Genomic DNA, 13,085 nt, shown 5'->3' with positions numbered 1-13,085 from the left:
CAACCTTCAGACCCACGGTGGTGAAGGTACAGTGCGATTAGCTGGTAACAGGAAAAGAAAGTCTGAGGAAATTTTTGGATGGGTTTCTGTGCAACAAAAGTTTCATGTGGTCCATTTCAGCCACACATTTATTTTGCAAAAGTGGTCATTTACGCTTGAAATGGATCTAGTTTTTAAAACAATAGCATCAAATCAATCGCAGAAATATTCTTGTGAGTTTTCATATTAATCAAGTAAAGAAAGAAAATGTTATTGTATATATTCCTAACTTCAGTAGCCTAATAAATCTGTTCTATATAGGAATTATAATACTATAACATTCAATTATGTTGGGTTCTTTATTTCAGCGTTAAAATGTGCAGAGTTTGCCCTAAAAGTACACATCTGAATGGACTTTGATGGTTTATACTGGGGAAGAACACCAGACTGACATCTTCACATTTTGTAGATTGCAGAATAAACCAGATGTTTGACAGCAGGACAAGTAAAACCACACAACAAGTTTAATTTTCTACATCAGCCTGCAGCTTAAGGACATCAGCAGAACGGTCAGTAATGATCAGTGACAGCCAAACATATAAAAATGTCATTTCAAAACACAAACAAACACATCCATACACACAGATAGGTATTATATGAGGGCTGAGTGTGGGACATTATTACCATATTTACTATGATTTAATTAAAAACCAAATACAGCGAGTAGCCATGAAGGGAGCCCTGCCCTTTATAGTGGTCACATCATTGAGTAGATATAAATATCAAACCCTCACATGATTGTGTTACTTAAAGCAGAACATCCGTCTCCCCTAGGGGCAGGGAGTCATGATTACACAAACACAAACTTTATTCTCTTTCTGACAAATTAATTATTTAAAATGACAAGAACTGCCTACAGTAGTACATTGCAGCATACACTTTAAAATGACTACAATAATAATACAAATAATACAATCTCCCTCATGTAGCAGTTCAGTGTAGATAACCATAATATTGTTCATTGTTTTAACATTAGGATCTTACAAATCCACTCATTACATAAGGATTGTTTAAACAAGTTTCAAAGTTCATTTAAATCAAATGTGAAGCTGGAAGTGAGAGCGTCAGTAAGCAGACAGTTGTGAGACCTGGTTATCATCGGCATGTCCACAACACACAGATGTCTGGCAGGTCCAACAAAGGGGACAGATGATGTGTTCACTGACCATAGGAGTGGTGGGCGGAGCCACGGGTCGGCGGTGAGATCACAGAAGATTGCAGCAGAATGCAGGTCTCTGCGGACCTTGGATGTCCTCTCCCTGGGTACACTGGTTCCCTCCTACAGACCAAAAACTGCCCTGACCCATTACTCTGATGGATGGAGGAGAGAGGGCCCATGTTTGTGTTGTGATTGTCCTCATGTGGAAGTGAGTTCTGAGGGCATCCACCGAAACACCTGTGAAGGAGTCCAAGGTAGTGTTCTGTGTCAACTGGACTGCAGACAATGGGGAGACACACCAACTGAAACTGGTTCAATGACCCTACCAACGACTCTCAGGTGACCACCCAGATAATTAGCATGCTAATGGTCCACAAGGGCTCTATTTTCAAGCTCTGTCCCCAGCGAGTTCAGAACTGAAGACGCCTTCTGGATAGAAGGTGAATTGTCTTAAAAAGTGAAGAAAAACAGTCCAGTTGACATCTACCCTGGATTACTATGACCTGGATGATTGGGAATCTACACAGACACCTGTGAAGGAGCCTCAGAAGCTCAGAGGGGAGAGAACGCCAGCATACCTGTCCAGAGTCTCCATCGGACTTCATAAAAGAGCTCTGTGGCCATCACGTTACACCGTCCCTGCATATGTTGACCCTGCTAGATCTCCAGAAACAAACTGGAATCACTGGTGAGTGTCACAGGTCCAGGAAGGCCTGTAAAAACAAAGACCACGAGACTTATTCTGAAGAATTCTGAAGATATTCTGAAGAACAGCTTGAGTTTGGATGAGATCTTTAAGAGAGTGACAACATGATGACAGTAATCATTAAAGGCAAAAACCTACAGTAAAATCACATGACTCATGTGATTAACCTAGGCAAATTACCAAAACATTTACTGTAATACAAAAAATGTGATCAGGCAACTGCTCTGAATATTACACATATGCTCACGTGCACACACATGCATGAGCACACACACATTTGCTTGTATGTTAACTTCCTGTCCAGAGGCCAATTAATGTTTGTGTGACACCATTTTAATTGATCAAATGAAGTGTAAGAAGAGACAAAGCATCATGAATAGCCCAATAGCACATAATTATATATCTTTACTGGAATCTTTTACAAAAAGAATGTGGAGTAAATAGCAGTTTTCCTGCATGAAGGGTCAAAGGGCTCCTTTCTTGAAGCATCTCCATGAATAGATTAAATACGTTCTTTGTTTCTGGGTTTCACCACCAGTACAACTATCTCGCCACTAGGGGCGACATGCTCCAAAAAGCAACATGCTTATATGGAATATCGCTCCTCATAAAATAGCGCGGTACTGCAGCCTAACACTAGAGGGCGACCACCATGCTTAGTTTATGTGAGCACTGGCCTGTCCAGAAGGAATCAGGAGTCTAACAATGATTTTACCGAATCCACAACTACCTTATTTAGGCTCTGTCTAAGGTGCTTTTACACAATTTTACAGATGAATTTGGATCATAATTGCATAATTGCGATCAATAAACAACAAACGACAAATACACTCAGATCGGAAGCTGAGGTGAAATGATCACCCGGAAGCTGTTTTCGCCGGGTCTTATTTTTTAGTTCTATTTTTACGAGGAATCCGCAGAATCCACAGAGGCAGGTGACCTGCAACCAGGCTGCGGGAGGGTTTTTTCCAGGCTTTCAAAGTTCCCACGGAAAGCGAAGGACCACCCAGCGGCGCAGAGCACGACGCCGATTAGCTGCGCGGCGCTCATTTGCATTAACGTCAGTAAAGGCTGTAGGTCAATCCTTGCGGGTGCTTTTATTGGATGTGCCGCTGTCAAGCAGCACTGAAGAATTAGAAGGGCAAACGCCAGAAAAGGCAGAGAAAAGACAAACACAATATCAGCGTTATGTAGCTCGCTTCTGCCTTAACTCCGCTGTCGTCAGCCGTGGAGAACCGCGCCGTCCCCGATTCTAGATCCGAAACTTGTTACGCACGGAGCGGTCTCTCTCTCTCTGCCTTTCTCTCCTTTTTAAAGGGGTTTTTCCCCCTTCACTGCGTGTCTCTCTTAAGCGATTGCATTCTCCAGAGGTTGGAGGCTACATCCACATCTTACAAGGCTGACAGCAGCTTCTACATCCTCTCCTTCCCTCCCAGGTAGAATGAGAGAGATTCGTCGAGCCTGGTAGCCAAATGCACCCGGGTTTGGACCTCTCAGGCGGATCATCCTCAACCGGGCAGCGGATGCGTGAATGGAGATTGCAAAACCATCCATCGAGATCTTCCTGAACCGATGAATCTCGCCTGATAAATGGAGTGTTCTGTCGGACTACATGACATGTTTTACCCAGGGGTTTTGACATCGGACCAAGCGGCCAGAAGACCAGCCTGCAGTGTGAATATTTCAGCCTGTTGATGATGAGCCACTCAGGACTGGAGCAAAGTGTCGTGAGAACCGGTTTGTGGCCCGTTTCTTGAGCTGAAGTGGGCCAACAGACTGTCATAGAGAAAAAAGGCATCCTTTTCCTCTTTTTTTTTTTTTTTTTTTGTTGTTGATGGCTCCGGGGTGGGGGAGGACGACCACACATGAAACCTTGGACGCTAAAATGGATAAAACTATTGCGTGAAGCTGGCGGGGGACTGCGTGGTGTCCTTTCAGGCCTACTTGGTAGATAACAGTGAAGTTGAGGGGGAAATGGTGATGTGGTACGAAGAAGGCTTGATAAGGAGACAGAGTGAGGGATAAAACCGTCTGATGCAAAAAGGGGATCAAGTTTTCCCAAATAAGACAGCTGTTTTGATTAAAGACTCCCCCCCCCCCAATTAAGTTCATGTGAAAAAGAGAGGAAATCAGCTTCCTGGCTGGGGGTTGCAAGATATTATCCATGCCTTATGTCAGCGCAGTTGGAGTACCAGCACTGGTGCGGCCTAGATGATACATATTTATATATATAGATATATATTAAAAATGAATCCCTGAAAGGGAAGAGTGGAACTTTTATACCTTGTACCTAAATTCCTAGAAACTAGGGTAGCCTCAAATTAAAGCACTTGTGCAAAAAAAAAAAAAAAGGCTGAAGTGGGTTGAAGCATGGGCTGTGCTTCAAGTATTCATATCTCTGATAGGGTGGTCTACCACAGTGGAAAAGAGTCCGAGGATTCCCACTCACCCCAGCAGACTAACGCCACTCAGCATCAAGGAAATCCTCTCTCTGGACTACCCCTCAAAGCCCCCAACTGCAAGGTGAGGGACCCCACACTCATTACCATAACACAGAGGCTGAAACGTTTGTTTTTCAAGGGTCCGTGGTGTGTCTTAGATAAAGTTCTCCGCCACAGTTTGGCTGATTTGTGACATGTTTATGGTGTGTTTTCATGGACCACATTACAGACAAACGTCTTTTTGCTTACTTTACCTTTTTAAGACCTATGCCATGAAACGTACTCTCTGAAAGGTCACAGGGTCACGGGTCTGTAGACCCAGCTGAAATATTTATGAATGATGATGGAATTAGCATTTGTTGCCTTTTTCAGGCCCGCGTGTGTAATTTGTCACAGAACCGACATGCTGCCAAGGCTGATTCTTTCTATCTGACACAAATTTGGCCTGTGATTGACTGTGTCTGCCTTCTGATAGGATATCCCCACTTACGTGATCATAACAAGGCATAAAATCTGTGATTCATGCACTTAACAGCACAGTTGGCTTGTAGAAAGACACATGTGAGCTCATATGGAGCAAAAGTGTGAAAAGGAGACGAGCAAGTGAACGGCAATAAGCTGCATATTTGCCCCCCTCAAAGAAAGTTTGTGGCCAGTGTTTTACATCAGTGCTAAAAATAAATAAACAACTAAATAAAAAGGCCTATTTGTGCACTGGCCTGTAAACAATTAAACAAACGGGAAGACAGAATGTGAGTGACAGTGAGATTTATGTGCAGCAACCCGGTGAAGACTTTGGCTTTTGTGTCAAAAAGGCCCCATTCCACAATCCAGCAATAGTGAGTTCAGAACAGTTATTATATTTCTAAATTAAGATGTAGCCTCAAGCGTTGGCAGACTGGTAATAAAACGCTGTAATGTTTGCGTGTACATCTGCAGGCCTCTCCAAACACAAAACGTCTGTTTGTATAAAGTGCAATCCTGTGAATTTAGCAGTGACTAGAGGTCTCTGTGCTGGATGTTTTCCTCAGTACTGTAAGTGCGCGTTCGTCCCGACGGTCCGCAGGGTATTTGAGGGTCTCTGTCAGGCTGAATTTTGTGGCCAAATGTCAGCGAAGGATGCAACAAGAAGTCGACGTGACAGATGCCCCAACATCAAGATGCCCTCCCCGCTGCCTTTGATTGAATTAGTCCTCTGATTGAGTTAGGCTAATGGAATCCAAATCTCCTTCAGCTGGAAATGGTTAATCTCTCCTCTGTAAGGTGTCATGTTTAATGTCCTCTGTAGGTACTCCGGGGCTGCTTTTTATGTAGAACCTTTAGTAAAAGGAGTCAGTTGAAGATCCCAAATATGCAACATGCCATGATGCATTCAAGGACACATTACTTACATACAGTAAGAGATCAATAAGGAGGTTGCAGTGTTTGTAGAGTATTTTCAATGAAAGAAATGTAAATGGTGGATTTAAATTGAGATATGGGGAAGTAACGGCCTGATCACTCAATCATGACCAGAGCTGCTACCTTTACCCTTATATAGTCTGGATGCTATAGTGATCCTTAATTCAACGATCAGTTATATTTCTGCGTTTTAGCTTTTGTCTGCATTGTGTAATTAGCCAATGAAAACATCAAATAAAACCCTGTAATTACACAGAAGGTTGTTTTTGACTTGTGTAAATTAGGAGATGGAAACGCATGTGATGCCTCTTTCTGCTGATGGCATCTGTTCACGTGCTGGTTTTTTTTCCCCCCTTTAATCAGTGTTTTGTCTTTATCTCCTGACAACTGTACCCATGGCCAATGCTAGCTAGCTTCTCAGTTAAAAATAATTTGGTCATCCCCTTTTTCATTTTTCCCTTCCCACTCATTGCTGTTATGTGTTTTCTTTCTGGTTTGCAGTCTTTTCTTCTGCATTTAAAAAAAAATAATAAATCGCACCTGCATTGGCTACATCGCCATCTTCTGACAAAGGTAGCCTTCATTTCAGTTGATTTGCACCTCATTAGTGTTCCTTCTTTTTTATCTCAGCTCTTTTGCAAAATGTTAAGATTCGCTTCCAGTTTTCAAATAGATTCGAAAAAATTGTGTTGCATTACACGCATCCATCCATCATGTGAGGAAGGAGAATGTCGGCGCACGGCCGGCAGTTACCACACAAGCATGGCGTTATCGCAGCAGTGAATTTACTTGATGCAAATGTTCATTGTGCTGTATCGCTGCTTACATTTTCTTAGAGAGAGAGAGAGAGAGGGAGAGGGTGGCTGGTACAGAACATGTGCAGGCATCTACAGTGTGAGAAAGTTTCAATAGAAGTTTGGGGGTGTGATGTGAGTCTTTGTCAAGGGTATGTTGCCATCTGGCCTGCTTTGGCAATGATAAGACTCAAGTACAAGGTCCTGTGATAGTGTGCGCGTGTGTGTGCATGCATGTGCAGAGCTAAACAGGCACGGAGAGCCCTCAGCCAAGCACAACACAATTTATCTGGCCTCGATGTTTTCCCGTCAGATTGCCCCCACTCAAAGAAATCAAGTGGGTCTGGCCCTGGAGAGTGAGCGTTGACTGGGTTTTACCCTTACCTCTGACTATAAATGGAAAAGGGCAATAAAAGGTGCTGGGCTTATAAGTATCTGGAGGGTAATACGTACCACCTTGTTTGCTGGCTAATTCCCACCCAGCCGGCATTAACATAAGTGGTGGAATTGCGCAGGCATACTTCACCCCCACCCCCTCTCCATTCTTCATTAAAGCCCTCTTGCGTGCAGAAATGACAAGAGAACACACAAGGCTGCACTTCTAAAATTTCTGCTGGGAACCCCATTAGCCTCATCAGCCAACAGCAAATAAGCTGGTCTCAGAATCAAACAACATATGTGGTAAATCATGCTTTATTAAGTGCTGTAGTAAGACATGATACACTGCTGGCCTGGGCAGTGTGTGTGTGTGTGTGTGTGTGTGTGTGTGTGTGGGTGTGTGTGTGTGTGTGTGTGTTTAGTCTTAACTTGAGAGTCATCGGGTAATTTATTCCAGGGGAGGGCAAAGGCTCAGCTCTGTGATGAATTAATCCACTGTGCTTTTTTTTCTTCCTTGGACGAGAAAAGGGAGACTGATAATGGCGCGTTCCCACTATCATAAAATATAGAAGATCAGAAAAAAACAATTAAGGATGCGCCAACCTTGGCAGTGCAGCCGGAGCGATATTTGATGAAACTGGTGCTTCTGGGACGACTCTGAGCTACGTTCTGCTGTGTTCTGTGGTGTTGCCATCTCAGCAGAAGCTATTTCTGTCCTCTGCTGTTACAAACAACGTGAGAAAAACTCCTCCAATTCCAATAGAAAAGTGGCTTATTCTCAATATTGGGGTCCATTCAGCTTATAATATAAAGAGATGGTGATGATGTAATGTACAATAGATGTCGTCTCCATTTTGGAGCCCATAAAAAAGGATTCACTTCACTTCAATGGTCCTGCTGTTTATCTTAACAGCTGGTGGTTGGGATCAAGAGGTGGGCTGTGCTCATCTGTCTCTGCCAAGGCTGACATGTGTTTATATATAATGGTATTTTATAGCTCGGGGCACGGTACCAACCACTGGCACAGCACAGCGGTTTGCAGATTTGATTTCCACCAAGAACAGAGTTTTTGGCACGTGTGTCAGCTTGGATTTTGCTTATCCTTATGATGTATTGATTTACATGTGTGGTTTGATCCTATCTTGCATGCTTGTACAGTAAATGTGCTTCTGGTGCAGCAGACAATTCACTTATGATGATGATTGGAAGCAGCGACATGAAAAAGAGAGCGCGGCCTTGTTTGTGTAATGTGGTGGAATTTCAGTTTTGAGTGTCAATTTTGTACAAATTTGAAGTAGAGGGATAATTAATGGAATGATATCAATATCAATATCATCCGTTGAGAGAAACATGGTCGCTTCAACATTTGGGGGGAGAACTACACTACCCATAATTCCAGTGTCAGGTCTGATTGTTGGGGACCAGCTTTTACCATGGAAATGTTTTATTTACAGCCCCCCTCATCTGATGGCCTTCAGCTGCCACTGTGTCTTGACCCGGACCCTCTCTTTCAAAAACTCCACACATATTGCTATGGCGCGGTCTGTTTACAGGTTTTACCAGCTTTTATGTTTGTTTGTTTGTGTGCTTACTTGCTTTTTTGTTTGCTAGGGGCCATTGCATTAAGCCACAGTCCATTTGCTGGGAATTGCAATAGATGCATATTCTTTGCTGTTTTTTAAAAAATAAATGTATTTAATTGTTTTTTAAGGTTGTTGGTCGTGAATATAAACTATTTTTTAAATTAAGTCCAAGCCTAAAATGTAGGACTTAAGGAAACGTCAGCAGATGCTTCGAATGATGAAATGCACTTATGTTCATTTAACCAATAAATAACTGATACATTCTTGCCTCCTTGGGTAGAATTAAAAGGTGACTTTAAATGTGTTTGAATGTCTGGAAGGAAATTTTTAGTAATTTAATCAAAGATCTGCCGTTAACTCCAATAATAATAATTAACTCCAATATAGAACTGATCTTGGGATCACTGAGCAACTCTCTGCCACCTTCATTTCGGACAGCGGGACTCGTCATCTCTGAGTCTGCTCACTTATGAGGTGTCACTTCTGTTCATGCTCTTGAGCAACAGAACCCCCCCATTGTTTTTGAATGACTTGACAACCAAGGCTGCGTTCAGCTCCCTCCCCCAGGTCAAGAAGTTACTATCCTACGGTTAGCAAGTAATCATTTCATGAGATTATATAAATGCAACTACAGGTGTTTACATTGTAGCAGCTCTGTTCTCTTTCAGAGACTCACTGGAATGTAGATGAGAGTGGACCCTCGTCCACCGAGGGTCTTTATACCGCCCCAGTGACAGAGTGGCTTCCAAAATATATATCCAACGTGGGTGTGATATTAAAATGGAAATACGTTTCATGCAATTTCTTATTCTGATGCTGAGATTTCTCCACAGCTGTTTCAGCGCTGCAATATCAATTCATTATATATCCAGCCTGATGTAACCAGCAGGCGGAACTTTGTGTTCTTAATGCTTTCCTGAACTCGCGATTGTTGTGACGTCTCTTCGTATTTTTGTTCTTTACTGAGGCCAAGTAGCTAACAAGGGCGACCATCTAAATTCTAGATGGGCTGGACCATAAGAACAGACGTTAAATTTTCAGTGTAGTTTATTTTGAAACTACAGTGAAAAATCCAGTTCTTAGCGTGCCTCCATAACTCATCAGTTATAGTCCAAAATATCTTGTTTGTGTCAGGGGGAAGCTGGGAATCTCTGGTTTGCAGCAGAGTTGTTCTGAAAGGTTTATTCTACGAGCACAGCGGGTCTTTGGGGAGTCATGAGGTTGACGTCCATAAAACCACAAGTTGTTGTTGGACTTTTTGTGTAAGGTTTGTAAGTGCTTTTAGGCAGATTCTTTCTTTTCTCCCCCATTTTCTAACCTTTGTACAGAGTTTGTGTTCCCCCTGAATCCAGCAGTGGTGATTCTAGAGTATCAGAGAGGTCAGATCTCCTACTGTCACTGCAAACTTTGCACATTATCGCTGCTCTGGTTTTAAGTTTGCCGGCCCACAGATGCCCCCTGCAGGCCCCAGACCCCCAGCAGCTGCCTGTTTACTTGTTGATAAGCGTCACCTTTGTTGTCCAGTCTCATTATACTGTAGAAGTTTGCTATCCTCATATTAGATTGGACTAGATTAGATTCAACTTTATTGTTATTGCACGTACAGGTACAGAGTAACAAAATGCAGTTTTCCATCTAATCAGGAGTGCAAAAGAAGTAGCAAGTGCAGATATAAGGAGTTAATATATACAATATGTGCAGTTTATATTGTTACAGTAGTTTACAGTTGTTTACAAGGTTGTTCTATGAACATATTTTACTAATGGGTATTTATATTAAGTGCCTTAAACTATAAGTGCAGAAACTATTTACATAAAGCTAGAGGAAATGTTCAAACGATAAATTAGGGATGTGCAGATGATAAAGTTGCATTGAGTTGAGTGTGCACAATAAGTTTAAACAGTAGCTATGTTGGTTACTAAGCTAGTGAGTCATATTATTTCATGGGTGATGGTTTCCAAAAATCGAATGTGTAATTTATTTAAATAATTTATTCCAAATTCCCTTGTTCTTCTGTGTCAGTTTAATTTAGTTGTCCAGATCATCATATCTCTGCCACTTAATGTATTGAGGCATGTTTTTCTCATTAATGTACCCTTCAGATGTTTATTTACCCTCTATAGAGACAAAACAAAACTTATGGTTGTAAATTGTAAACATACACATGGCAGAATGAAATGTGACAGCTGATCTGATCCAAACTACTTTCGAGTCAAAATATCCTTAAATATGCCGCATTTCTCCACTATAGAAGTGGCGAGTACAGAAGAGCCTCTGAGGATTTAAATAAGCGGTTCTATAGCTTATTGGCTGTAGGAAACAGGCAACCCACTCATTCACCTGCTGAACGGTGCATTAAGCGCTCATGGCTGGTCTCCTTTCTTCTTTTATTGGACACAGCTATGACACTAAACCTTTGGGGTGCGTGATGCTTTTGCTCGAAAGACTCGAGTGTACGCCCAGTGGATGAATCCCTTATAGTTTTATGAACACAGACGGTGCACATTTTCTTCTCATTGAGAGTGAAGCCGCCCATTTAAGGATGGGATGGGGGGGGGTGATGGTTGCGCCTCTTTACTGGAGTCTATTATGGCTAGCAATAATCATGTATAATAGATATTCTAATGGGAAGTACATTTCAGATTGATCCAAAATGTTCAAATATCTGGCTATAAAGTGGAGCATTAGTAGCTTTAGAAAGTACATTTTGGTTGGCTTGAAAAGTGATTATCGCACTCGCCTGGGCACACCCGCGCACACACACACACTACAGAGTGTACTGAAGATCGTTGCTTTGTCTGCGTCGAAATTATCAGACAGCTTCATGTGTCACACTGGCATTTAATATTATTTGTACTCTGTGTTTGCACTGCAGCACGCACGTTGTGACATTTGGCCAGTGATGCACAGAGAGGAAAACCACAATACAGCCGGACACGCATGAGTGGAAGATCTAGGAGGGAGCAGATAGTTGACATGAACACTGGTCACACTCATGGTTGTTATATAGCAGTGAATCAAAACTCAATAAGAGAATGGGAAATGCTCATATGTGTTATTGTAGCCTACCTGCTGCACCTGCCTGATTGCATTCCTCACAGTTCATTTGGTTTGTCAATGTGCCACGTAACCAGAATAACAGCTTGTAGGTTTTTTTAAATATTCCACAAGAGAACCAATAGCTCTCAGCTTTGTATTTGCAAACTGACACCAATGTCTTGAGTTGATTTCACAGCTGGATGATCACTTCTTTCAAGATTTACTCGGACGGGAAGTTTTGCTTATCAAAATTTTCAGTTGGGGATACAAACGCTAGTGGAGTGGTGGAGTAAAAATCAACGTAATGTGAAATTTGTCTACAATGAACGAACAATTAGAAGGGTTAAAAGCAAGCTAGCTTTCCTTAAATCAGGCTTCCTATTGTGCAGTATTCCATTCTCTGGTATCATCATGACAATATATCACATGCTTGATGTATCGGAGCTAAACCAATCTGAACTTTAGGGTATTGCTACAAATGTGCATTGCTATGCGGCCAACAAATCCTGTTCTTTATTCCTTTATTCCCCTGTGCGTGTGGAGCAAGTACAGTTTGTATGCCAGCCGGTGCATCGGCTCATGTCGTTTACTGATCCCTCATGCAACGGTGACATCACTGCTCCTCTTTTAGCAGGTGAAACGGGAGGGGTAGTCTGGTGATTACTGCATGCCCTTGCAGCCGTCTGAAGGGTCCCAGTGAACAGCTTTTGATATTTTCAAAAGCATCCATGCTGGTAGAGGAGAAGGTGGAGCCACGCCTTGTTGTAAATAAAGCAGGGGTGGTGTGGCTGTCCCGGGTGAATTGCTAATTCTAAAACACTATTCAGGCCCCCTGACTGAGCTCTGCTGCTGCTTTGGTTCTGGCAGTGAAATGTCAGTAGACAGTTGTTTTGTGTAGCATGTCTCTTGGAGTAGTGGTCGACTGCCATTGAAAGGTTCCTGGTAAGGTTACGGTTGCATGTAATGTTACAGGACCAAGCATTATCCAACTTTGTCCACGTAAGCTCCTTTAGCTTGCCATTTGTATTATTGGCCTTTGATCTTACCTCGAAATGGAGCTCAGCTCTAGAAGGAGAATGTGTGCACCTGATCAGCAGCTGCCCATGTTGGCCATGAAGTGACTGTGATGAATAAACACACATCAGATATTTATTTCATGTTCACACATAAAGCTAACTTCTCTGAGGGTCAGAGGTGTAGAAAAAAAGAAGTCCTATATGATGACATTTTTGCATGTGTTTTCATAACATGTACATGTGTGTAAACTTTAACCCACTGAAGCATAAAATATATGGAAGGAGACTCCTATGGTCAGAGGAAGAGCTGCAGGTTTTAGGAAGGGGTTGCCCCAGAGCCCTGGATGGCTTAGGATTGTCCAGGTCTTACAGGGATTTCAGGGTAATCTGGATAAGGACAGAAATACCTTGAAGGTGAACAGTAGAGAAAGTGCACAGCTTCTTATGCATCTGCTTTTAATTAAGTCACACTGAATGATGGGGGGACGCAAAGGAGTTAATCTGCATTGTTTGTTAAAGAGGTGTTCCA

General features: G+C 42.4%; 1 protein-coding gene across 2 annotated transcripts in view; it reads left to right on the top strand.

The window, feature by feature from the left end:
* The first annotated feature begins 2,902 nt into the window (after positions 1-2,902).
* Positions 2,903-13,085, top strand: part of pde8a (phosphodiesterase 8A) — a 33,789-nt gene continuing 23,606 nt past the window's right edge. Inside the window, exon 1 of one of the 2 annotated variants that reach the window (XM_011610047.2) lies at positions 2,903-4,427. In XM_011610047.2, the coding sequence (XP_011608349.1) occupies positions 4,275-4,427 (153 nt within the window). In that variant the 5' untranslated portion in view covers positions 2,903-4,274. The remainder of the gene's footprint in view (positions 4,428-13,085) is intronic. The other variant, XM_003969869.3, reaches the window with a different exon arrangement.

This window comes from Takifugu rubripes, chromosome 13 (genome assembly GCF_901000725.2).
Source record: "Takifugu rubripes chromosome 13, fTakRub1.2, whole genome shotgun sequence".
Taxonomy (NCBI): Eukaryota; Metazoa; Chordata; class Actinopteri; order Tetraodontiformes; family Tetraodontidae; genus Takifugu; species Takifugu rubripes.
Note: the sequence above shows the minus strand (reverse complement) of the source record. Positions and strands in the feature narration are given on the sequence as shown.